The sequence below is a fragment of the Staurois parvus genome, unplaced genomic scaffold (assembly GCF_062004578.1).
Source record: "Staurois parvus isolate SC_StPar_1 unplaced genomic scaffold, SC_StPar_1.0 ptg000566l, whole genome shotgun sequence".
NCBI classification, from domain to species: domain Eukaryota; kingdom Metazoa; phylum Chordata; class Amphibia; order Anura; family Ranidae; genus Staurois; species Staurois parvus.
Window position 1 is genome coordinate 565,780 of NW_028318362.1, and position 25,332 is coordinate 591,111.

A 25,332-nucleotide genomic window follows, 5' to 3' on the forward strand; every position below is an offset into this window, starting at 1 on the left:
CCACATACGCAGCCATTTTGGTTTCGGTTCGGTTTTCGGCGACATGCATTCTGAATTTACATTTCGGTGCACCACTACCCGGAAGAGTACATCCCCACTGATGCTGAGACAATGGTTTGCCAGAGTAAACAATACCCAAGAGATGGAAGACCTTACAGCAGGTATCAAAGACAAGATCTCTGATCAAAACAAAAATTGGTACTATTGGAAAAAATTGTATATTCTCCCCTAGATACCAACAATTACTTGGCTAAATCCAGCTAGACACCCCAGGCTGCCACTACCAACAATTTCCCTTGGGAAGTAAGCCACATTGCCTTCTTTCTCCCCTCACTTCGGTTTCTGTTTCCCTTAGCTCTAAGGTGCCCCCTCAGGGACCCTATGTTTACCGTCTCTCTGTGTCTTAAAGTTGGAAAATGTTGGCTTGCATTATACTATTGCAAACTTTACAATAATGTATTTGGCACAATACTTATTCAGTTACTGTTCATATGTACAATGTCACCTACTTATCCTATGATGATTGAATTTTTGTTTACATTGTCCATGGTGGCTATTGACCTGCATAGATGTAAATATCAATATGTCTGCCTGTGGTGATACATACCCTTTAAAATAAAAATAAATTGACTATAAAAATTATAATCCTTATCACGGGGACAGGACAGACCACCTTCCTTAACCTCATTTTTTCTGCATGGTTCAAAACTGAGGACTCAGATTGGGGTAGGCCTATAGGGAAAGCCCCCCAGGGGTGTGTCCTCAAAGCTTGCAGTGTCCAATCACCTGAGGGTACAAGCCTATAACTCATATATACAGCACAGTGATATATACCTTACAAACATTTAACCACTTTAGGACCGCCCACCTGTATTGTACAGTAGACAGGTGGCTCCTACAGGCACTGCGACATACCTGTATAGATGGATAAAAAGATTTTTTAGGAAAAAAAAAAGCAAATTTTTAACACTTGTTTGGCGCACGCCTAACCCCTTAATTACCTGATATGTTAAGATCAGATCCATATTCGCAAACTAAAATGCCTTTCTCTGTCATCTTGGATGATGAAAGAGGATGCAGTCACCATTGCGACAAAATGCCTTAGAGCGAAGCGACAGTGTGGGCAGAAGCTGGTGTCTAGGAGTCCCAGTACACACACACACAGATGGCTGTTACTTTCACTGTACACAATGCTTTTAGTTTACTGGGGGCCACACTGGATTTACGTATTGATGCCTGCTTATTCACTTGTTACTTGTGAGTATAATAGTTGTTTTATTAATGCCTTTATAAAAATGCATTACACTGTGAGTGAATCATCCTTCTTTGGAGTCTGGAACAACTATCCACGTCAGTGTTTCTCAACCTTTTTCAGTTAAGGCACCCTTTAAAATTATGGACAGTCCGGAGGCACCCTTTAACATTATGGACAGTCTTGAGGCGCCCCATTCTAAAATGGGTGCCTCAAGACTGTCCATAATTTTAACAGGGCACCCCATTCTAAAATGTGAAAAACTATTATAATAGTTTTATATAATGCAGCAACATCCACACATGTAGGACTCCCAACATTTAGAGGTGATTTATTCTTCCAAAGCAAATACACTTTGCACACTGGTACTGACTAGTATTCCAATGTTTTTCTTCTCCCTCAGTTTTTATCCACCACTGAGCTAATGTGACCCCAGCACTGATGGAGATGGGCAGGGGAGGGTCAAACTAGGATGCTGTGCAGGCAGCCGACATCCTTATCAACTGAGGATGTAATTGTTTGTCAAGACGCTGGTGGCTAGAAGGTCGTAATGGTGCACAATGAAAACCTGTGGCTTTGTGTAACTGAAAGGCAGGCTTGTTCCACTCGCTGGCTTTTGTACAAGTTTTGGGCACTTTTTAGACATTATGCCAAGGCACCCCAGGGTGCCTGAGCACCCTGGTTGAGAAAGGCTGATCCACATAGACAGAGGATTCCTTGAGAGATGGCTTGAGCCTACTTTCCCCCTGTTGAGGGGGGGAGATCTTGCAGTCTGAAGTCCCAAGCAGCCATCCATGCTGCTAGAGGAGGATTCCTTGTGAGACAGCTTGAGTGCCTTTTCTTGAGAAAAAGGCATTTTACTTTGGCGAGTGGTGATCTGAACTTTGTGGTGAAAGATTGTTCAGTGGTGGTGCACAGGACATTTATCAGAGGGTGTAAAGTTTTTTGTTGAAACATACCTGAAATGTGTTCACAGAAGTGAACAATCAAAGATTTAAGTGGAATCTTTGTTCCTGTTCACATCTGTTTATTGAACATTTTTTTTGTATGTGAGCCCTGGACACCTTTGTAATTTTTGTCTTTACTGTATGTTTTCATTGACACTATATTGTTAGGATCACTTTAAATGTTTGAGGTATGTATCCCTGTGCTGTGCTCTGAGATATAATAGACTTCATTTACTTCTTAAGGCACCTAATGAGCCACACCACAACACACAAATGTAAATGGGCCTAAATATGATTGTTATTCAAAGCAATGTTCATACTTATAGGGATGTTTCAATGTGAATCTATTCCACATTTAGACACTAATACACATACATTGAGAACACTTACACAAATTGGACACTGAGGTTTCAAATTTTATTTAGACCAAGCTGAATCTTTTAATTCTTAATAACAGCAACATGACAGAAGACATATTAGAATGGTGACTCTGGTCGTTTCTTTATCCATGCTGCAATCTCTGGGATTTCTTGTACTCTCTTTCTTAGAGCCAGTAAATGAGGGTAGGCATTTGCAAAACCAGGCTGATAGTGCTCAAACATGTCACCACAGTTATCCCAGAAAAAGTCAGCCCATGTTACCTATAGGTAGTAAAAAAATAGATTAAGTAAAATTTAGTTTAATACATAAAGGATGAGAACTTGAAAATAAAATAATGTCCTAGGTCAACACATAGGGCAGTGTCAGGTGGGACTTAGTTTATAACCACCAGTACAATGTCATACTTGTGCCACCTCAAGTTTATCTAGAGTGTATTTCCATTGAAGCAAATTGTTGGAGATGCTTGCATGTCCCATAGATTTTTTTTTTTCTCATTTCATGTGGTATAGCAACACAAGTCACCTGTATTCCATTAACAATTCTCTACGATTAAGATAACATTTTTCCTGAACTATGTAAACTACAGAACACAGACTAAGTATTCATAAACACAGGGTTTCAAGGCTCATATCTTCAGGTGATTGGACACTGGCAAGCTTTTGAGGACATACCCCCTGGACCCTCCCCTATAACTTTTCTGCTAGTCCTCAGTTCTTTGCTAGTGTCCTAATGTCACAGACCTCTTCTCCATTACAGAGAAATCATTCTCATCCTAATTTTTATTATTTATTATCTTTAGATTCTAAAATCAACTCCTTCACTGTCTTCTAATACCGCAACAGAAGCAATACATCCAGGTTGTTACAACTTCTGAAAAACCTTGGGAGCCATACCCAGCCTGTAATGTTGAACTGGATCCTGCATGGGCGTTCAGCTTGGCACTTTATGCAGTCATCCACAAGATGATATACCGGTCCATTAAAGATAAAAATTGGGGGGGCTATGTTTGGAATGTATTTGTTTTACATTGTAAACTTGTCACTCCGAGCTTAATCTTAGGTGGATGCCCTTGTGCATTTTACTGCTATTCTGCCTGGAGCCATTATAAGGTACTCAGGCACTTCTTTTTTTGGCACGAGGACTTTGCTACAGGATGGGCTACACCTGGGTTGGTGCATACTCCTTCCAGATAGGTTTACCCTATAGCTGCACCTGAGTAACCCCTGGGGCATGGCCAAAAAGCTATCTGTTGATTATAGTTGCCATGAAAGGTGGACCATCGTAGGAGAAGTTCCTACCAGGAGGCTGGATGTCGTTGGACATACCAGTGAGCCAGATGTGACCCCAGAGTGAGTGCTGACATCCCCTGAGTTTCTACCTTGGTGACCGGATGCTGCCCGCAGTAGGAACCAGGCCTCCTTTTCCGTTGATGGTACACCTGATGACATACATACAACGCTCAGTTTGTATGTTCTTGTGGTAAGCGCATAAGTTTATTGGAATCTTCAGGATTTTACACTGAATTGAACATTTGAAGTTTTTATTTTACAAGCCTACATGGTTTTATCCACCACACATGGAACTTGGACATGCTTTAATTGATGTTACTGGGTTTTAGCAGAGCTATTGCTATTAGAGTTTCTTAATGACATTTATTTAGCGCTGCATACCTTGTTGATTTGTTTGTTTAGTTTAGAGGTGTTGAGGATTGCCCTGTATGCTAGCTGCTGCCGTTTTTTGCTTTGCGCTCACTTACCTTATCATTTTTTGCAAACCTGCCCTCTGTTCCATCCTGCTTCTCAGTCTGTTGAAGCTCAGGTTTTAGGAAACAGAGGGGTCTCCAAGTCTGGCATTCCCATATTGCTAAAAGCAAGAAAAGACACTTCTAGAAAGATCTACTCTTGTACCTGGAAATCCTTCTTTGCCTGGTGTGAACACCATTTCAGTTTCAGAGATTACTCTGTGCCTCCCATTCTGGCCTTTCTGCAATCATGTCATGACCAGAGCTTGGCCTTAAGAACTCTGAAAGAACATGTTTCGGCCTTGTTCATTCTTTATCAAAAACCTCTGGCTTCGATCTCCCTTGTCAAAACCTTTTTTCAAGGTGTATCTTGATTTAAGCCCTCCTTGCTTTCTTGTTTTTTTTAACGTGATTCTCACTATTCTGTAGAAGCCACATTTTCAACCCACTAGGGACATTTGATCGCTAGAGCTTACACTTTCAAGGACAAATCTCCTCCACCCCTTTTACGTGCCCACACCACAAGGCCAGTTGGAGTTTCCTGGGTATTCTAGGCATCAGGCCTCTAGCTCTGCAGTTTTGTAAGGTCTTTTCTTGATACCTTTTCAAAGTTCTACCAGGTTGATGTCCAGACTTCTGTAGATGCAATTTTTGACTTCAAGGTTTTTCCAGCAGCACTCTAGTTGGGACTGTTGATCCTTGTTGTTGGGCCTGTTGGCACATTTCTGTTTGCTTGTTTTGTGTCCTCCCATCTCATTCATTCCTTGGGGACACCCCAGGGTCTATGAATATTCAGCCTGTGTCCTGTACGATTAAGATAAGAGGAATTTTGACTTACTGGTAAATTCCATATCTTGGAGTACAGTACAGGACACCCATCCCTTCTATTCCTTTGTTACCCTGCACTGCTTTCTACAAATCTAAGGACTTAAGGAGTGGGGTTGGGTTATAGGAAAGGTGTCTAAGGGGTGTATCCTCAAATGCTTGCCAGTGTCCAATCACCTGAAGCTACCAATATAAAACTCAGGGTCTTTGAAAATTCAGCCTGTGCCCTCTCTTTTACCCCAAGATTTGGAATCTAACAGGTAAATTCAAATTCCCCTTCCATTCTCTTAAATATCCGCTATTGTCACATACTAGAGGCAGTTGGAGAGGAGGCCTACATACCTGTATGTTGTTGGTTTGTGGAATTACTGCAGAGGAACCACAAACAACCCACACAAACATGGAAAAAAACATTGTGTTCTGAAACAACTGATGCTGCCAATCAACATTAAAGCCTAATATTGCCTAATTATCAATAATGATGTTTGTTCAAGGGCAGAGCACAGCTTTCTAGCTGTCTTCCAGAGCACATAGTAAAAAAAAAACTCTTTGGACTGATTTTGCAGACAGCTTGTGGACCTTGCAATGCAGCAGTACTTTCACACTTCAAGGAACCTAGAATATTTTATTTAACAAACACTTTCCTTATGCACCTCTCACTTATAAAATTGTGCCTGTGGCTTTTTAAGACGTGGTAAACTTTTTCTAGCTTAGTTTTCATACAGTATGAAGTGAAAATTGTACTGTTTTTACCATGCAGCTATCCATTTTGATAAAGAATACTTACGTAGTCGCCAGCAAACCATTTCTTGTCACCTAAAGCCTTCTCCAAGCCAGACAGGATTGGCTGACCATTCTTTTCCATGTACTCCTTTATTTTCTAGGGTAAAAAATGGTGTTATGTGAGTAGTTTTCCTTTTCTTTTCCAATTTTAACATTTTAAAATGTTCCCTTACCTAAAATGTAAGAAACCCTTAACCATTGTTGAGAGTACAGACAACCACCCTTTCTGGCAATACAGGGCTCCATGAGTCAGCTTGGACTGCAACTTGACCAGGACCTATTCTAGTTTGCCCCCACTGAATATGACTGATCAATTATGTACCTGGGTCTAAATACTAATTAAAGGGAAAGCTGTACTGACCACCTTCAGGGCTAACTGGCTGGCTATTTCTGGCTTCAGTACTTTGAGACACTACTCCAGGACAAGTATACAGATCCGGACAGAGAGAAGTCACTGATGTTCCAGATCAGTAAGTCAGAAACTGCTGAAAGCAATGGAATCTGCATGATAGTTTGAGCAATTATTATTCTGGCCAATGAAATGAATTAATGTTTGATGCCTGTAAACGTGCCTAAACACTTGTAAAAGCATTTAGACACTTTTACAAGGGTCAGGTGTTTTTTCTGCAAAAATGCTGCCAGGAGGAAAATATTCAAAACATCCTGCGTACAGGAGGCCTTATGCAATTATTTGAAGAATGTTTGAAAAGGTAATGCAATATAAATAACTTTTACAGTCAAATAATATACTCGTTTACAGAGATGAATACAGTTAAAAAAGGGTATTTCAGGAGGAATGAAAGACAAGGGGAATTTGTCCCAAATGAGGGACAGTTGGGGGGTTATTGTATCCACTTGCCGACCAGTCACCGATTTTGGTGTGACTGAATGCTTTTAAGAGCAGAAGATGGATTTGGGATCTTATTGACCCCAGAACACTCCATAAAGAGTACCTGTCACAAGGGATGTTCACATTCTTTAAAGTGACAATGTAAAAAAAATAAAATAATTAAAGTGCTCCCATCTCTCTGTGCTTGCACACAAAGACGAACACACGTGTCGGTCCCACACGCACACAAGCAGCGCTTGTCCTCACATGTGACGTATCACCCCAACCTTCAGTTCATGAGCAGTATTTCTAGCACTGTAAACTCTTTTAAAGTAGTAACATTTACATTGTTGCTGTTGCACGGGTGTGTGCAATTTTAAAGTGTGACATGTTTGGTATCTATTTACTTGGCATAACATACTTTATAATTTACCAAAAAATGGGTTATGTACTGTGATTTTTTGCATTAAAGTTCAAAAAAGTGAATTTTTCCCAAAATATTGTGTTTGGAAAACAGCTGCACAAATACTATGTTACAAAAAAATTGCAAAACCCACCAATTTATCCTCTGTTTAAAAAAAAAATGATGTTATATATATATATATATATATATATATATAAAACACATTTGGGGGTTCTATATAATTTGTTTAGCTAAAAAAAACTGATTGTTACATGTGCTTAAGTGAGTATTATTGTGGATTTGACATTGAACCACACCTGCTTGGTGGCTTTATAAACAGCAATTTTAATGCAATATCAACTACTTTTAACCAGCTTTCAATCACAAACAGGGGCGGACTGACCATTTGGAAACTTGGGCACTGCCCGAGGGCCTGGGGTCAGTAGGGGGCCCCATGAGATGCCCCTGGTACCTTTTTCATAGGCTTTTTTGAGTTTGGGCAAGGACACAGGGGCCCCATGATCCCCTATTGCCCGGGGGCCCAATGAGTTGTCAGTCTGATCACAAACATCAGAGCTGATCACCTTACCTATTGCCTACAGTCTTCATCATTTTACGGTTTCAGTACAAAGTGTTGCTAGGCAGGTTGCATTGATCCAGTTGGTTGCTTTTGCACTTGAAAGCTGGTTGACAGACTCAAATCAACTCTTGACAACTCTGACAATTGTCAGAATGCCTCTTTCACTGCCCAGCTACTTTGTTGTTCTGTTTTTTTTCCCCCTAAAAGTGCCTTGATCTCTGATTTCCTTACAAAATCCAGCTTTCCAATGGGATCTGGCAAACTTGCCTTATGTGAGACACCAGTTCCACCCTCAATATACAGTTAGCTGGTGCAGGCAAAAAAGTTGATAAGACAGGTTCTGAAACCCCAGTATTTCCTAGTGGCACAAACATACTGCAGGAAAGGGTCTGCAAAGCTCAAGAGAGTTTTAAAATTGTGCACCTATCTTCAGTCCTCGTCATTATGCAATACCTATTCCTAGGAAATACAGTAAAAAAAAATGTTACGTCTGTACTGTTACTGTACTGATACATCCCTATCAACATCAATAATAGCATTCCTCACACTAAAACTTCCTCAACACTCCACTCGACTTCGACCTTGCTACCACTGAAGCGGTCACTAAGGTCTTCTCTGAAGCCCGCCTCACCACCTGCCCCCTTGACCCTGTCCCCTCACAACTCCTACGATCACCCTCCTCCTCCATCCTACGCTCCCTCACTCACATCTTTAATCTCTCCCTCTCTTCTGGCACATTCCCCTCCCCTCTAAAGCACGCGCACATCACTCCCATACACCGTGTTCCAAATTATTATGCAAATTCTATTTAAGTGTCACAAAGATTAAATATTTTGTTTTTCAGTTTAAGTCATGGATGGCATTGTGTGTCAGGGCTCTTTTGATCACTATAAACAATCTCGGACACCTGTGATAATTAGATTGGCCGGTGAGCCCAATTTAAGGAAAAACTACTAAAGGAGGGTGTTCCACATTATTAAGCAGAGCACCATTTTCAAGCAATATGGGGAATAAAAAGGATCTCTCTGCTGCCGAAAAGAGTGAAATAGTTCAATGCCTTGGACGAGGTATGAAAACATTAGATATTTCACGAAAATGTAAGTGTGATCATCGCACTATTAAGAGATTTGTGGCTGATTCAGAGCACACACGGGTTCGTGCAGATAAAGGCATATTAAGGAAGATTTCTGCCAGATCCATGCATCGGATCAAGAGAGCAGCTGCTAAAATACCATTACACAGCAGCAAACAGATATTTGAAGCTGCTGGTGCCTCTGTAGTCCCACAGACATCAAGGTGTAGAGTCCTCCAGAGTCTTGCAACTGTGCATAAACCTTCTATTCTGCCACCAATAACCAATGCTCACAAGCAGAAACGGCTGCATTGGGCAGAAAAATACATGAAGACTAATTTACAAACAGTCCTGTTCACGGGTGAGTGTTGTGCAACCCTGGATGGTCCAAATGGATAGAGTAGTGGATGGTTGGTGGATGGCCACCCTGTTCCAACAAGGCTGCGACATCAGCAAGGCGGTGGTGGAGTCATGTTTTGGGCTGGGGGTCGGCCCCTTTAGGGGCCCTGAAGGTGTAAAGATGACCTCTGCAAAATATGTGGAGTTTATGACTGACCACTTTCTTCCCTGGTACAGAAGGAAGAACTATGCTCTCCGTAATAAAATCATCTTCATGCATGACAATGCACCATCACATGCTGTAAATAATACCTCTGCATCAATGGCTGTTATGGGGATAAAAGGAGAGAAAGTCATGGTGTGGCCTCCATCCTCCCCTGACCTCAATCCTATTGAGAATCTTTGGACCATCCTCAAGCAAAAGATCTATGAGGGTGGGAGGCAGTTTACATCCAAACAGCAGCTCTGGAGGCTATTCTGACATCTTGCAAACAAATTCAAGCAGAAACTGTCCAAAAACTCAGAAGTTCAATGGATGCAAGACTTGTGAAGCTGCTATCAAATAAGGGGTCCTATGTTAAAATGTAACGTGACCTGTTAAAATGTTTAAAAAGTTAAAATGTTGTTAAAAGTTTGATTGAAATAGCTTTTGATTTCAGTAAATATGCTGCAAACACAACAAATGACAATTTTCAGTTCTTTACAACCTATTAAGTGTTTTGAAATTTACTGTGCGTAATAATTTGGAACAGTGCATTTAAGTGTTTTATGTTTAACAAAAATACTGTTATCATTAGGAGGTTTGTTCAATAAAATTTGAATTTTACTCTTAATAGTTGATAACATGAGAATTATGCTGACTGTTATTTACATCAATTATTTATGTAAATGAGAAAAATATCATTTGCATAACAATTTGGAACACAGTGTACTTAAAAAACCCTCCCTGGATCCCACCAACCTGAACAACCTTAGACCCATCTCCCTGCTGCAATTTACATCCAAACTCCTAGAGTGCTTAGTCTATAATCGCCTGAGTTCCCACCTCACCAACAACAACCTCCTTGATCCTCTACAGTCTGGCTTCCGCCCCCTACACCACCGAAACTGCCCTACTCAAACTCACCAATGACCTGCTAACCGCCAAAGCTAATGGCCACTATTCAGTGCTCCTACTCCTCGACCTCTCTGCGGCTTTTGACACGGTTGACCACCCCCTCCTCCTCAAAAAACTACACTCTCTTGGCCTCAGAGACTCCGCCCTCTCCTGGCTCTCTTCCTATCACAGCGCTCCTTCAGTGTTACCTATAACGCTGCCACCTCCTCTTCACTCCCTCTCTCTGTTGGGGTCCCTCAAGGTTCTGTCCTCGGGCCCCTTCTCTTCTCCATCTACACCTCCTCCCTTGGCCAATTGATACACTCTCACGGCTTCAACTACCATCTCTGTGCCGACGACACACAAATCTCTCTCTCTACACCTCACCCCTTCAGTCTCCGCCCGTATCACAAGCCTACTGAGCGATATATCAGATTGGATGTCACTCCACTTCCTCAAACTAAATCTTTCCAAAACTGAGCTCCTAGTTTTCCCCCCAGCCCGCGCCCCCCCCCCCCGATTTCTCCATCAAGACCAACAACACCACCATCATTCCCACCCCTCAAGCTAGAGTACTAGGTGTCATCCTTGACTCCAATCTGTCCTTCCAGCCCCAATCACTGACAAATTCATGTAGACTTCACCTCCACAACATCTCCAAAATACGTCCGTTCCTAACCCCGGAAACCACTAAGCAACTCATTCACTCCCTTATTATTTCACGCCTTGACTACTGTAACTCCCTCCTCATCGGCTTACCTCACCGCAGTCTATCCTCGCTTCAGTCTATCTTGAATGCTGCGGCCAGACTCATCCACCTTACAAACCGCTCCATATCCGCCACCCCCCTCCGCCAATCCCGATTGCCCAACGGATAAAATTCAAAATGCTAACATTTACGTATAAAGCTGTTCATAATACTGCCCCAAACTACATCACTGATCTGGTATCCAAATACCACCCAAAACATACTCTGCTCCTCACAAGACCTCCTACTCTCTAGTTCCCTGGTCCCCTCCTCCCATGCCCATCTCCAGGACTTCTCCAGGGCTTCCCCCATCCTCTGGAACTCCCTACCCCAATCCATCAGACTATCACCTACTCTCCTCACCTTTAGGCGCACCCTGAAAACCTATCTCTTCAGGGAAGCCTACCCCGCTCTCAGCTAATTACTGAACTCCTCCACTCTTCCTACCACTCCATCCCCCACAGATATTTCCTCCTGTACCACTATCCCCTCCCTCCTAGATTGTAAGCTCCAAGGAGCAGGGCCCTCGAACCCCTCGTGTATTGAATCATATTGTTACTGCACTGTCTCGTGTACTGACTCCCATTATAATGTACAGCGCTGAGCAAACTATTGGCGCTATATAAATCCTGTATAATAATAATAATAATAACCCAGCTACATCCCAACTCTTCCCCATAACCTCTTCTTTTGCACTAGCTCAGTGCATACAGTCCTCCACTCACTCTGACGGGAACACTCTTGACCTTGTTTTCTCTCACCTTTGCACTCCCTGCAACCTCACAAACACCCCCTTTCCTCTCTCTGATCACAACCTTATCACCTTCTCTGTCTCCTCGTCCTCAAACACCTATCCCTCCAAACGGCAAACAATTACCAACAGAAACCTCCAGAACTAAAACCCTGCTCCCTTCCACTCTGCAACTGACCAACTCTACGACAGCATCCATCCCCTGTCCTGCCCTGACCTAGCCAGTACTGTCTATAACAACTCGCTTTCAGCCGCTCTAGACTCGCTCGCACCCCCAACAACACGAAGCATTAGGCCCCATCTGCTACAACCCTGGCAGACCGACCACACCAGAAACCTCAAATGACATAGTCGTGCGCTGGAGCGACTATGAGGTAAAACCAAATCCCAACAAGCGTTCACCCGCTACAAATCTGCCTTCTTAATGTACACTTCCTCTCTTCACGCTGCCAAACAGGCCCACTTTATTACCCTCATCAATACCGTCTCCTCCAGTCCTCGCCGGCTCTTCTCCACTTTTAACTCTCTACTTTCTCCACCTCCACCTCCGCCCAGTACCTCACTTACCACCCACGAGATTGACGCAATTCGTAGGGACTTCGCCACTGCTCGGACACCCATCCCACTTAGCACTCCTCATACATTAACCCCCTCAACACTTTGCTCCCTTGACCTCATTACCACCGAAGAGGTCACTAAGATTTTCTCCAAAGCCCGCCCCACCACCTGCCCCCTGGACCCTGTCCCCTCACAACTCCTGCGGTCCCCCTCCTCTTCCATCCTATGCTCCCTCACTCACATCTTCAATCTTTCCCTCTCCACCGGTACCTTCCCCTCCCCTCTAAAGCACGCGTACATCACTCCCATGCATAAGAAACCCTCCCTGGACCCCTGCGACCTGAACAACCTAAGACTCATCTCCCTACTGCCATTTACCTCTAAACTAGAACGCTTAGTCTACAATTGCCTGAGCTCCCATCTCACCGACAACCTTCTCGACCCTGTACAGTCCGGCTTTTGCCCCCTACACTCCACCAAAACTGCCCTACTCAAACTCACCAATGACCTACTAAGCGCCAAAACCTACGGCCACTATACTATACTCCTACTACTTGACCTCTCTGCGGCTTCTGACACGGTTGACCACCCCCTCCTCCTCAAAAAACTGCACTCTCTTGGCCTCAGAGACTCCTCTCTCTCCTGGTTCTGCTCCTATCTATCGCAGAGCTCCTTCAGTGTTACCTATAACGCTGCCACCTCCCCTTCACTCCCTCTCTCTGTCAGGATCCTTCAAGGCTCTGTCCTCAGACCCCTCCTCTTCTCCATCTACACCTCCTCCCTTGGCCAATTCATAAACTGCCACGGCTTCAACTACCATCTCTATGCCAATGACACACAAATCTATCTCTCTACCCCTCACCTCACCCCCTCAGTCTCCAATCGCATCACCAGCCTACTAAGTGACATATCGGACTGGATGTCACTCCACTTCCTCAAACTCAACCTTTCCAAAACTGAGCTTCTAGTATTCCCCCCAGCCTGTGCCCCCCCTGACTTCTCCACCAAGATCAACAACACCACCATCAGTCCCACCCCTCACGCCAGGGTACTGTCAGCGCTATATAAGTTCTGTATAATAATAATAATACTGTTAAAACTCTTCTAAACAAACAACAAATGCCATACCTTTTCATCACCTTCCCAAGGAAATGATGTCACCAAGTCATCCAAATGATCAATTATGGCATCGATGTGAAGGTCATCTATCGCTGATTTTCCTGTCAGGCCTGTAGAAACAAGAATCCATATTTGTAAAATTCATGATATACAAATATTTCTAGTCATTCACTGGTTTTATTTGAAGGGTGTTGTGTGCAGAGCAGCCATTGTCTTTCACAAATGAGGTTCCCATCCCATCATTAGATGCTGCTGCTCCACTAGATTAGATCTGCTGCACACAGCTACCTACCACATGACTAGCATTTGTTTTTGAGTCATGAGATTCCCCTGGTACCTTTTTCTTGTTCAAACATTTTATTCATTTTGAAACATAGGGGGAAAGGCATAGACAATTGGCATTAGACATTGTACAGGCTGTGAAATACAGAGAAAAATGTACACAGCAGACATGTCTTTAAACAAATAGGGAGAGAAAACATCAAACACAAAGTGCAATGCAAACAAGCTTGTGACTCTAGGCATACAGAGATTATTTTAGGAAAAGGTAACGATGTGCTAAAGAGAGTTCGTTCATTGGGGTTAGAGACTCTCCAGAGATACTTAAGGAGTTGGGGAGAGGCCGAGGGGGACCAAGGAAGAGTGGGGGGGGGAGGTGGCGGGAATGACTCAGGACCAGTGAGAAAGAATATACATAATACGTGAGACCGGTTAGAAGTGGTACCAGCATTGTGTAGGAAAAAAAATATTTAATCTAATTTGGATCAAGGAAGAAGGAGGGATTTGTCAAAGTTTTGCGGAAGGAAATTTTCGACCCAGGTAGTCCAGACATTCAAGAACTTAGGAATTGTATCAAGAATTGTGGCTTCAACTTTTGCGTGTATCATAGCTTGTGTTACTCTGGTTTTAACAGCAGCAATGCTTAAGGTGGGGGCTTTCCAAGATTTCGCTATGACCTGCTTGGCTGATGTGGTAACTTGCATGATAAGTTTGAATTGTGACGACGTCACATTGGGAGGGCGTAGGTTGAGAAGAGCTGTTGTCGGGGTGGGTTGGAGTATGTTTGTACTAAGTCTGGATATCATAGTGAAGACATCCGTCCAAAAAGACTTGGCTACCGGACAATCCCACCAGATGTGGTAGTATGATCCCGGGTCTACACAGCCTCTAAAATAGTTGGGGGAGTAGCTAGGAGTATATTTTGCGATTCTCGCTGGAACCATGTACCAACGGGTCAAAACTTTATAGTTTGTTTCCAAGGCCGCAACGTTCTGCGAAGATGATTTCGTATTGGCCTATATGTGATCCCAGTCAGATTGATTTAAATGCCTATCCAAGTCTGTTTCCCACCTACAGGTATATGAAGGGAAGGATGCGGTGGCCGAAGTTGTAATGAGGGAGTATAGATAGGAAATGAGGCCGCGCCTATGGGGGTCTTTATAGCAAACTCGTTCAAAGGGAGACATGGTATTAGTTTGGTTGGGTATTTTAGTATAGGGGCCATAAAAGTGTTGCAGCTATAGATACCGGAATATTTCAGAGGCTGGGAGGCTATACGCCTCCTGTAGTGAGGCGAAGGATTTGAATTTATTTCTCTGCAAGAAGTGATGAGTGCAGAGTAGGTTAGCTGAGGTCCATAATTTAAATGAGAGTGGCAAAGACCAGGCCGGGGGAAAAGCTGGATTCTTTAGATGTGAGAGTAACGGGTTATGCAAGGATTGGAGAAGGTAGCGAGTCCTGAATTTGTCCCATAATGATAGAAAGTGAGAGGTAATGGGGTTTGTTATCGAGCGGCGGTCACTTGGTCTGAGCCAAAGTAAGTTAGCCGTAGAAAGGAGATCACAATCTATAGATTCAAGAGCAACCCACTGAGGTATTTCATAGGTCGCATGGTATTTTGGCAACTGAGCCAGGTGTGCCGCCTGATAATATTTACCGATGTTTGGTAGACCAAGACCTCCGTTAAGTTTGGAGCGATAAAGGGTGGAGCGGGGTACGCGGGGGCGGATAGTGCCCCACACATAGGATGAAATGCGACGCTGTAGAACGCTAAGATAGTGGGAAGGTACTGGGATTGGGAGAACTCTGAAAAGATACAAACTTTTTGGAAGTATTGACATCTTTATGACCGTTATTCTGCCAAGCCATGCGAGAGGTAAGGAGGACCACTTAGTCATAAGAGCGGTAAGATGTGTTAACATAGGAGTATAATTGGCTGTATAAAGGTCTGATAAAGTAGGGGTTAGTTTGATTCCCAAGAAAGGAATATGATTCCGAGACCAGGGAAATGGAAGTATATGCTTCAAATGTGCCAGCTCCTTACTGGGGAGGGAAATATTAAGTGCCGTGGATTTGTGGGGGTTTATTATAAGGCCAGAGAGTGCTCCGAACCTCTCGAGAAGCCGGAGGAGGTGAGGGGAGGAGGTCAAAGGAGAAGTGAGAAAAAGCAGAACGTCATCCGCAAAGAGGCATAATTTATGGTGGGAGCCACCTATTTCAAGTCCTCGGACATCCGGATTAGCTCTGATTAGGAGGGCAAGCGGTTCTATGGCCAAAGCAAAGAGTAAAGGGGAGAGAGGGCAACCTTGCCTTGTGCCCTGGGAGATTGGAAAGTGAGCAGATCTATGCCCCAGGTATCTAATGCTAGCCGATGGCTCTCGGTACAAAGAGAAAACCCAGGTTAAAAAATGCGGGCCAAAACCCCAGCGGTTCAGAATGTAGCGTAAATAGGGCCATGAAACCGTGTCAAATGCCTTCCTTATGTCCAGGGACAGGAAACAGGTAGGAATATTACGGGATTTAGCAATATGCGCCAGAAGAGTTGCGCGTCTGACGTTGTCTCCGGCCTGCCGAGATGGAATGAATCCCACCTGGTCATTATGGATTAAGGAACCTATACACATATTAAGGCATGTGGCAAGAATTTTGGCAAGTAGTTTAATGTCTATATTGAGGAGGGAGATCGGCCTGTAATTGGACCATTGCGTATCGTCTGAATTAGGTTTTGGGATCATTGAGATGGTAGCTTGTACTGATTCTGAATTAAAGGTATGGCCCAGTAGTATGGCGTTAAGAGCACTGGTAAGGATGGGCGTTAGAAGGTGGGAACATTTTTTGTAATATGTGGCGGAAAACCCATCTGGTCCTGGACGTTTACGAAGCTTTAAATTATTAATTGCGCTTAAGGTTTCAGTTGGGGTGATGGGTTGTTCTAAGGCTGCTAGGTGGTGCTCAGAGAGTGTTGGGAAGGAGATGGGCGCCAGGAGAGCATCGGCCTGGGTGAGGTCAAAGGGTGTGGAGGAAGAGTAGAGTCGTGAGAGATGCTTGTGAAAGGTTTGCAGGATGCGTTCCGGGTTATTGGTGAGGTTGCCAGAAGAGGTACGTATTCGAATAGGTCTAGTTATCTGGTCAAGCCTACGAAGCGAAAGGGCTAGAAAGGTGTTGGGTTTATTTGCTTTTGTATAATATTTGTGTCTGGCTCTTCGGAGTGAGAGGTCCGCGTGGTCCGTGAGGAATAGGTCCAGAGCTAATCGGGCTCGCTCAAGAGCTTCACTGTTGGCTGGTGTAGGGGTTGCTTGGAAGGCTTGATGGGATTGGTTGTACGTTCGCTCAAGGGAGAGGCGCCTCTGTCGTTTCGCTTTATTTAAGTAGGATGCTTTACTAATGCAAAATCCCCGTAGGACTGGTTTATGTGCTTCCCAGAGAAGGAGAGGGGATAAATCGGGTGTTTGTTTGAAAGTTAAATAATCTTTGAGAGCTGCCTCAATTTCTTGGCAGTGAGAAGGATTCGCTAATAGATTGTCAATGATCCAGGAGGGGTCAGACGGGTATGGGGCTAGGGAGGTCATGGAGGTGAATACAGCGCTATGGTCTGACCAGGGGATAGGAAGTATGTCAGAGGCCAGGAGCCGAGATGAAGAGCCAGCGGTTACGAAAATGTGATCTATCCTAGAGAAGGACTTATGAGGGTGTGAATAAAAAGTGTATTGACGCTTAGTTGGATTAAGTTCCCTCCAGGTGTCTATCATGGAATGAAGTTGCAATACGGCTTGGAAAGTGTGCTTAGAAGAAAAGGATATAAAGTGCAGTTAGAGTCTCCGCAGACAAGCAAAGTACCTCGCGCATGATGGTCTATAACCGTTAGTAGGTGGGAAAGAAATGGTAAGGGCCTTTGATTCAGTGCATAATATGTGGCTATGGTTACGTCTACATCTAGGAGTTTCCCTATTAGTAGGAGGTAACGGCCTTCAGGATCCTTAACTTCATTGCTTAAGGGGGTTGTACGATGGAAGGCGATGAGTACTCCCCTGCATTTTGCTGTGGCAGAGGCTGTGTAGACCTGCGGGTAACGGGGGCCAAAAAACTTGGGGGTAGAGTTAGGGGTGTAGTGCGTTTCTTGCAGGCAAACTACATGGGCTTTAAGTGATGCAATAGACCCCAGATGTCTCAGTAAAGAGAACCTGTCACTGCCCATGCTGTCACAAGGGATGTTGTCCATCCCTTGTGATTGCAATAAAAGTGATTTAAAAAAAATAAAGATTAGAATTAAAAAAATATATATTTATAGTGCCCCACCTCCCAATGTTTGCAGAAAGGCAGCACATACATAGCTCACATGTATAAACAGTATTCGCACCACACGTGAGATATTGATGCGAACATTATAGTGAGAGGAATAATTCTTGCACCAGACCTCCTGTGTAGCCTGGTAACCTGAGAAAGCTTTTAAAAGCATCGCCAATGAAGATGTTTAAGTACCATAATTTGTTGCCATTTTACACAATTTTAAAGCTTGACATGTTAGGTATCTATTTACTCGATGTAACATCATCTTTTATATTTTACTAAACTATTGGGTATTATAATGTGTTTTTGGGCATTGAAATTTATTCAAGTGTATTTAAAAAAAATTGTGTTTGAAAACTACTGTGCAAATACCTTGTGACATAAAAAACACCATTTTGTTCTCTAGGGCCTCTGCTTAAAAAAATATATAATGTATATAATGAGGGTTGAAAATAATTTTCTAGCAAAAAAGGGCAGGTATTTACATGAATGAAGTGTCAGAATTGGCCTGGTATTGATGTGGTTAATGCTTGGTATCACTTGCAATTACTTAAGCAGAGAACTCTCACTGTCAGATCATAGAACGACTTAAACTTGACATGGCTTTTTCACTTTATGTTCCCTTCCACATAAACTCTATTGAAAACAGTTGTGGAATGACAGTCATGTACATAGGCGTGTAAAATGGGTGCCCCAGCCCTGTTTGCACACAGATACAATTGCCACTTATCCCTCTGATTTGTTTGCCATGCTGACACATACCACCTGTCTATACAGGCAAGCAATCACTCTGTAGGCTGCAAGGAACCCAACAAGTATAGCCAGCTTAGCCGAACTGCAGATGAAATCAGAAAGAGCACTACGTGGACAACAGCAGGAAGATCATATAGAGATAGGGAGCTAACATAAAGCAATGTGCAGAATTTAGAAAATGGGTCAGTTCTTTGTTAAAGAGATTGAGTCTATGTTACTTCATATAATATAGCACAGTGATATGGTGTATATCTCACAATAATAATAAAAACATTCAAAGTTTAAACTTCATGTTTTTTTTTTATTGTGAGGCATATATCACTGTGCGACTATATGGGGCAGTATAGACCTAATTTATTTGATACTTTTTTGGGGTATTAAATACATCAGCGTTTTTGGTTGTTGTTGTTTTAAGTATTTTATGATTATCATTTGGTTTATTAGGGAGAGAGAAAGAGTTAAAAAAAAAAATCTCCATGTACCGTGGATTCGGTATTGTTTCTTATTTGGGTCAGCTCTTCACGTAATGTGGAAAACCTCTTTGAATATGTCACATCCTTGACCTTGAAATTATTAATCTGTTTCGAACATCATACTTCTTACACATTCTTCCCTCACCATTAAGTAGACATTTTCTCTACTTGCCTGCTTTAATGCCCAAAGTTGTTACAGAAATCTCTTAGGTACATTTGTTACTTTTTCATTTCTTCACACAGTGCCGCTAGTGATTTAAGTGATGTATCACATGTCTGTTCATAATTGAAAGCTACTTTTAAGCTACAGCAACATTTAAAATGAATAATACGAATTAAAAATTTAACTACCGTATGTCAGTTTGCAACAGTATGTTACCATAATAAATTACCTTACCTGCTTGTCTGGCCAGGTATCTGCCAATAGCAAGGCTCTGACTATAGGTAACTCCATCAATATCTAAAACCGGGACCTTTCCAAATGGGTAAGCTGCAAGAAAAAATAAAGTGAAAAAAAAAGTGAAGGGATCATATAAAATCTATTGGAAGTCACTGCACCCTGTTCAGGGAGTATCTTCCCAGGTGCACTGCCGCAAAGTAGCCTCAGATGATAAATAAAAAAATAGATTTGCTCACAAGTCTTGAGCAGGACTATGTGTTCAAACAAGAGGAGTTAATTTTGTCTAACCTTTTGATGGATCACAATCCATAATTATCAAGGTTTGACAAAGATGGACATGAGGCGATTTTAGCCATATTAGGCAAAGTTCACAGCTGTGCAGATGGTTGCCTCTGTAGGGCCTGCACCCACAAACACCCACACAGTTAAACACAGGAGCTGAGGGTAGGTGCCATTAATCCTAGGAAACACACTGTACTTGTTCCCCTGTGAGCTGCAATTTCAAAAATAGTGCAGGAACTTTTTCTGTACATTCCACAGGGCACGGCAGCCCATGCAAATGAATGGGTTGCCCTGGCTGCACAAAATGCGGCCGCACGAGCTGTATAGATGTGAACCTAGCCAGTGTGCTCTTGTGACAACAAAGCTGATACTTTTGACATTTGCATAGTTACATTTTCTGGACAAGCTTTCAGGGTGTAATCCCCTCCTAAAGCTCAAGCAGTACTCATATATAAAACATTAGCAAAATGTTAAGAGTAACAGTATCTGAAAACAGAAAAAAAAAATACACATGGTAATTAAGGCTAGGTTCAAAGCTGTACAACTTAGTTGAACAACAAACTGAAATCTTTTAGGTGCAGGGAAGTAAAAATATAAAACAATAATATGGTTGCATAAGTGTGCACAACCTTAATACTTTTGTTGAAGCACCTTTTGATTTGATTCCAGCACTCTGTCTTTTTGGGTATGAGCATCAGCATGGCACATCTTGACTTGGCAATATTTGCCCACTCTTCCTTGCAAAATCACTCCAAATCTGTCAAATTGTGAGGGCATCTTCTGTGCACAGCCTTCTTCAGATCACCCCACAGATTTTCGATTGGATTCAGGCCCGGGTTCTGGCTGGACCATTCCAAAACTTTAATCTTCTTCTGATGAAGCCATTCCTTTGTTGATTTGAATGTATACATTGGGTTGTTTTAATGCTGAAAGATGAAGTTCCTCTTCGTGTTCAGCTTTCTAGCAGAAGCCTGAAGGTTTTGTGCCAATATTGACTGGTATCTGGAACTGTTCATAATTCACTCTACCTTGACTAAGGCCCCAGTTCCAGCTGAAGAAAAACAGCCCCAAAGCATGATGCTGCCACCACCATGCTTCACTGTGGGTATGGTGTTCTTTTGGTGGTGTACAGTGTTGTTTTTGCGCCAAACATATCTTTTGGAATTGTGGCCACAAAGTTCAACCTTGGTTTCATCAGGACATAACACTTCAGATGTGTTTTTGCAAAATTTAGCCAGGCTTGGATGTTTTCCTTCGTAAGAAAAGGCTTCCATCTTGCCACTCTACCTCATAGCCCAGACATATGAGGAATATGGGAGATTGTTGTCACATGTACCACACAGCCAGTACTTGCCAGGTATTCCTGCAGCTCCTTTAATGCTGCTGTCAGCCTCTTGGCAGCCTCCCAGACAAGTTTTCTTCTCATCTTTTCATCAATTTTGGAGGGACGTCCAATTCTTGGTAATGTCACTGTTGCGCCATATTTTACTTCACTTGATGATGACTGTCTTCACTGTGTTCCATGGTATATCTAATGCCTTGGAAATTCTTAGTGTTTTATGTTCCCCCCCCCCCCCCAAAGAGAATTCAGTTTGTTTTTCAATTGAGTTGTACAGGTTATAGGTCACATTAAAGGTGGAAAAAGTTCTGAAATTATTTATCTGTGTCTCATTTTGTTACATCACAGAAGCCTGACATTTTAACAGGGGTGTGTAGAAATTTTATATCCACTGAATATCATGGGCAGTGCATACCAAAAGTGGGCTGCAATCCATAAAAATAGTTGATGGCTTACACTCCTCTTGGTTGGACATATTCTTCTGCCCAAGACCCATGAGTGACTCTACTACCTTTTATTTATCAAAAGTCAGGAAATTGTAGTCAGAATATTTTTCTTTCCACTAAAACAAGTAGCATAACATTCATTCATTCATTCATTCATTCAGAGCCTAATAACAGGATGCAAAAATGCCTGGAAATCATTATTTTTTGTAAATGGTATTTTTGTTGAAAACTTTAAATAACAAAAAAAAACTAAAAAACAAAAAAATGTTGAAAGAGACCTCAGTTAGCAGCTCACTTATCTATTAAAGTTTTTCAGCTGCCAGGGTATTATTGAACAGTGATCATGTGAATAGTCTGCTAAGTTATTTTTCAGAACATAATGCAAGTACTTTCAGGTTAATATATTCCTTTGGTCCTGCAAATAAAGGCAAAGCCAGATGGGTGCTTTCCTTACACCAATGATCTTTTATGGTGGAAGTGATGGAAATACCCCAATGGAGATAGAGAAAGCCATACAATCTTGGCATTCATACAGTATATTTCTTTACTAATGTGTTCCTGTCTGTGTCTCTCTTGAACAGATTTGTCCCCTGTTCCTGACCTCATAAAAAGAAAAACACATTTTTACATTTCTTCATTCTAACTAGAAAAAAATGTTCTACTCAAGTTCTAATGTAAAGTGAAAGTCCAGCCTATTCCTAACTAAGCTTAAATCTGCTCCCTCAGCCCTTCCAAATCCTATTCTATATACCCTGTGAAAGAAGAATGTGTATACTTACCTATTCTGAGAGCGATCTGGTTTGGTCAAATGATCAACTGACAGTGGTGGCTTCAGAGTAGAGGCAGGACAGCTGACAACAGATGCCTCTTATGCAGGTCATAGATGGGTCGAAAATCGGCCGATTTTTCGGCCGAAAATAAAATCGGCCGATTTTCGGATCGTTAGTGGGCGATTTGGTCGGCCGTTTTTCGGTATTTTGGCCGGTTTTTTTTTCGGTAAAGTTGGAAAAAATCGGCCGATTTTGCCGATCGGCCGATTTTCGCGGCAATTAGTGGGCAAATCGGCCGATTTTTTACCGATAAAAAATCTGCGCATGGGCAGTGACCTGCAAGAGAAAGACAAAAAGAAGAAAAAGAAGAAGAGGATGAAGAAGAGGATGAAGAAGAAGAAGAGGAAGAAGAAGAGGATGAAGAAGAAGAAGAGGATGAGGATGAAGAAGAAGAAGAAGAAGATGACGATGAAGAAGAGGATGAGGATGAAGAAGAAGAAGAGGATGAGGATGATGAAGAAGACGAGGATGAGGATGAAGAAGAGGATGAGGATGACGAAGAAGGAAGAAGAAGAAGAGGATGAGGATGAAGAAGAAGAGGATAAGGATGAAGAAGAAGAAGAAGAGGATGAGGATGAGGAAGAAGAAGAAGAGGATGAGGATGATGAAGAAGAAGAAGAAGAAGAAGAGGATGATGAAGAAGAAGAAGAGGATGAGGATGAAGAAGACGAGGATGAGGATGAAGAAGAGGATGAGGATGAAGAAGAAGAAGAAGAAGAAGAAGAGGAAGAAGAGGATGAGGATGATGAAGAAGAGGATGAGGATAAAGAAGAAGAAGAGGATGAGGATGAGGAAAAAGAAGAAGAGGATGAAGAAGTAGAAGAAGAAGAAGAGGATGAGGATGAAGAAGAAGAAGAGGATGAGGAAGAAGAAGAGGATGAGGATGAAGAAAAAGAAGAAGAGGATGAGGATGAAGAAGAAGAAGAGGATGAAGAAGAAGAAGAAGAAGAAGAGGATGAGGATGAAGAAGAAGAAGAAGAGGAGGATGAGGACGAAGAAGAAGAAGAAGAGGATGAGGATGAAGAAGAAGAAGAAGAAGAAGAAGAAGAGGAGGATGAGGATGATGATGAAGAAGAGGATGATGAAGAAGAAGAGGATGAGGATGAGGAAGAAGAAGAGGATGAGGATGAAGAAGAAGAAGAGGGTGAGGATGAAGAAGAAGAAGAAGAGGATGAGGATGATGATGATGAAGAAGAAGAAGAAGAAGAGGATGAGGTTGAAGAAGAAGAAGAAGAGGATGAGGATGATGAAGAAGAAGAAGTAGGATGAAAATAAGAAGAATTCCAGTCCAGCAAAAAGTGTCTCTGCAGAGAGCTCCGCTATTTCTGACAGTTCTTTGACATTTACAGCGGTTGCAACATTGTATCTATTTGTTTCCGAATAAAAACATCTGTATCCGAAATGGAAACAAATAGATACAATGTTGCAACTTCTATAAATGTCAAGGAACTGTCAGAGAACTGTCAAAGAAATAGCAGAGCTCTCTGCAGGGACACTTTTTGCCGGCTCTAGACGGGTAGAAAATCGGCCGATTTTTTTTACCATTGATGGTAACGTCGGCCACTTGAACGACCGATTTTTCATTTTTTAAAAGAAAAATCTGCCGTTTTTCTCCCCATCTATGGCCTGCATTAGTAAGCCTAAGGGTGACAGTAATTTGTGGCAGCTGAGTAACTAGAGCAGGGTTTCTTAACCAGGGTTCCATGGAAGCCTAGGGTTCATCTATAGGTTACTAGGGATTTCTTGAACAGTGAGCAATTTCGGCCTCTCAGATAACTTCCCACTGAAACCAATGATCGTTTTAGCCCTCTGTAAGGGGGTAATTCTGACCATCACACTAATGTATCATGAGCTGTAGATAGAGTCATTTTTAGCAGGGGTTCCCTGAGATTGGAAAGTTGTTTCAAGGGTTCATCGGTGTTGAAAACGTTGAGAAAGGCTCAACTAGAGTTAACATGACGCGGATCAGTAAGCATTGCTCATCAAGATTGATGAGGATCTGTATTGCTGGGCAACATGATTTATATTGTGGGGCATTTTTTTTTTTAATAAAGGACTTGTCAAAAACTGTGTTAATTTTTTTTTTGTGAATGAGTAGGGCTACTATATACTCCTTACTCATTCACTAGGGATTGAATGGTATCTTGGGCCCCCTTATTTTTAAAGAGTGCTTCCAAATTCTGATAAACCCCCTGCTCAGACCCCCATAACCAAAGGGGGTCAAGACAAGGTATTTGGTGAGAGACAGCCCCCCTACTCCCAGCAAGCTACCTGTCCCATGTTGAGGGCATGTGGCTTTTATAGCTCAGGGGGAAGGGGATGCATGCTCATCCTCCCCCATTTTCTGGCCTACCAGGTTGCATGCTCGGATCAGGTTCTGGTGTGAATGTTCTTGTTTTCTTTTTGCATGGGTTCCCCCTTAAAATCCATACCAGACCCTGATCCAAGCATGCAGCCTGATAGGCCAGAAAAGAGGGAAGGAAGACCGTGCACTCAGCCCTCCTGAACCATAAGGAGGGGGGAGGAGCTAGTCAATGACATCACGACGCAGCAAACAATCAGCTTAGTGCTCAGCAGCGATATACATCACTCCTGGACTCTCCAGACTGTGAGACAATTTGAGGTCACACTGCGGGAGGTGAGCAGATATCTGGTGGAGGAATAATGCACCTATTTTAGTTAGCAGCACCTGGTGGTCACAGGAAGAAGAATTGCTTAAGAAGAAATATTTTGGGACTTTTGGTTTTGTTTTTATGATTTTCTCTTTTCACATAATTGTTACAAATTATTGCTGTGTAGCGATGCACAGATATTATACA

At 42.5% G+C, this 25,332-nt stretch overlaps 1 protein-coding gene across 1 annotated transcript in view; it reads right to left on the minus strand.

Moving 5' to 3' along the window:
- Positions 1-2,594: 2,594 nt before the first annotated feature.
- LOC149450656 (hematopoietic prostaglandin D synthase-like) overlaps positions 2,595-25,332 on the minus strand; it is a 55,910-nt gene continuing 33,172 nt past the window's right edge. Inside the window, exons 3-6 of the mRNA XM_089691628.1 lie at positions 19,614-19,706; positions 13,434-13,534; positions 5,934-6,026; positions 2,595-2,840 (exon numbers count right to left, since the gene is read on the minus strand). Coding sequence (XP_089547754.1) covers positions 2,676-2,840; positions 5,934-6,026; positions 13,434-13,534; positions 19,614-19,706 — 452 coding nt within the window. The 3' untranslated portion in view covers positions 2,595-2,675. The remainder of the gene's footprint in view (positions 2,841-5,933; positions 6,027-13,433; positions 13,535-19,613; positions 19,707-25,332) is intronic.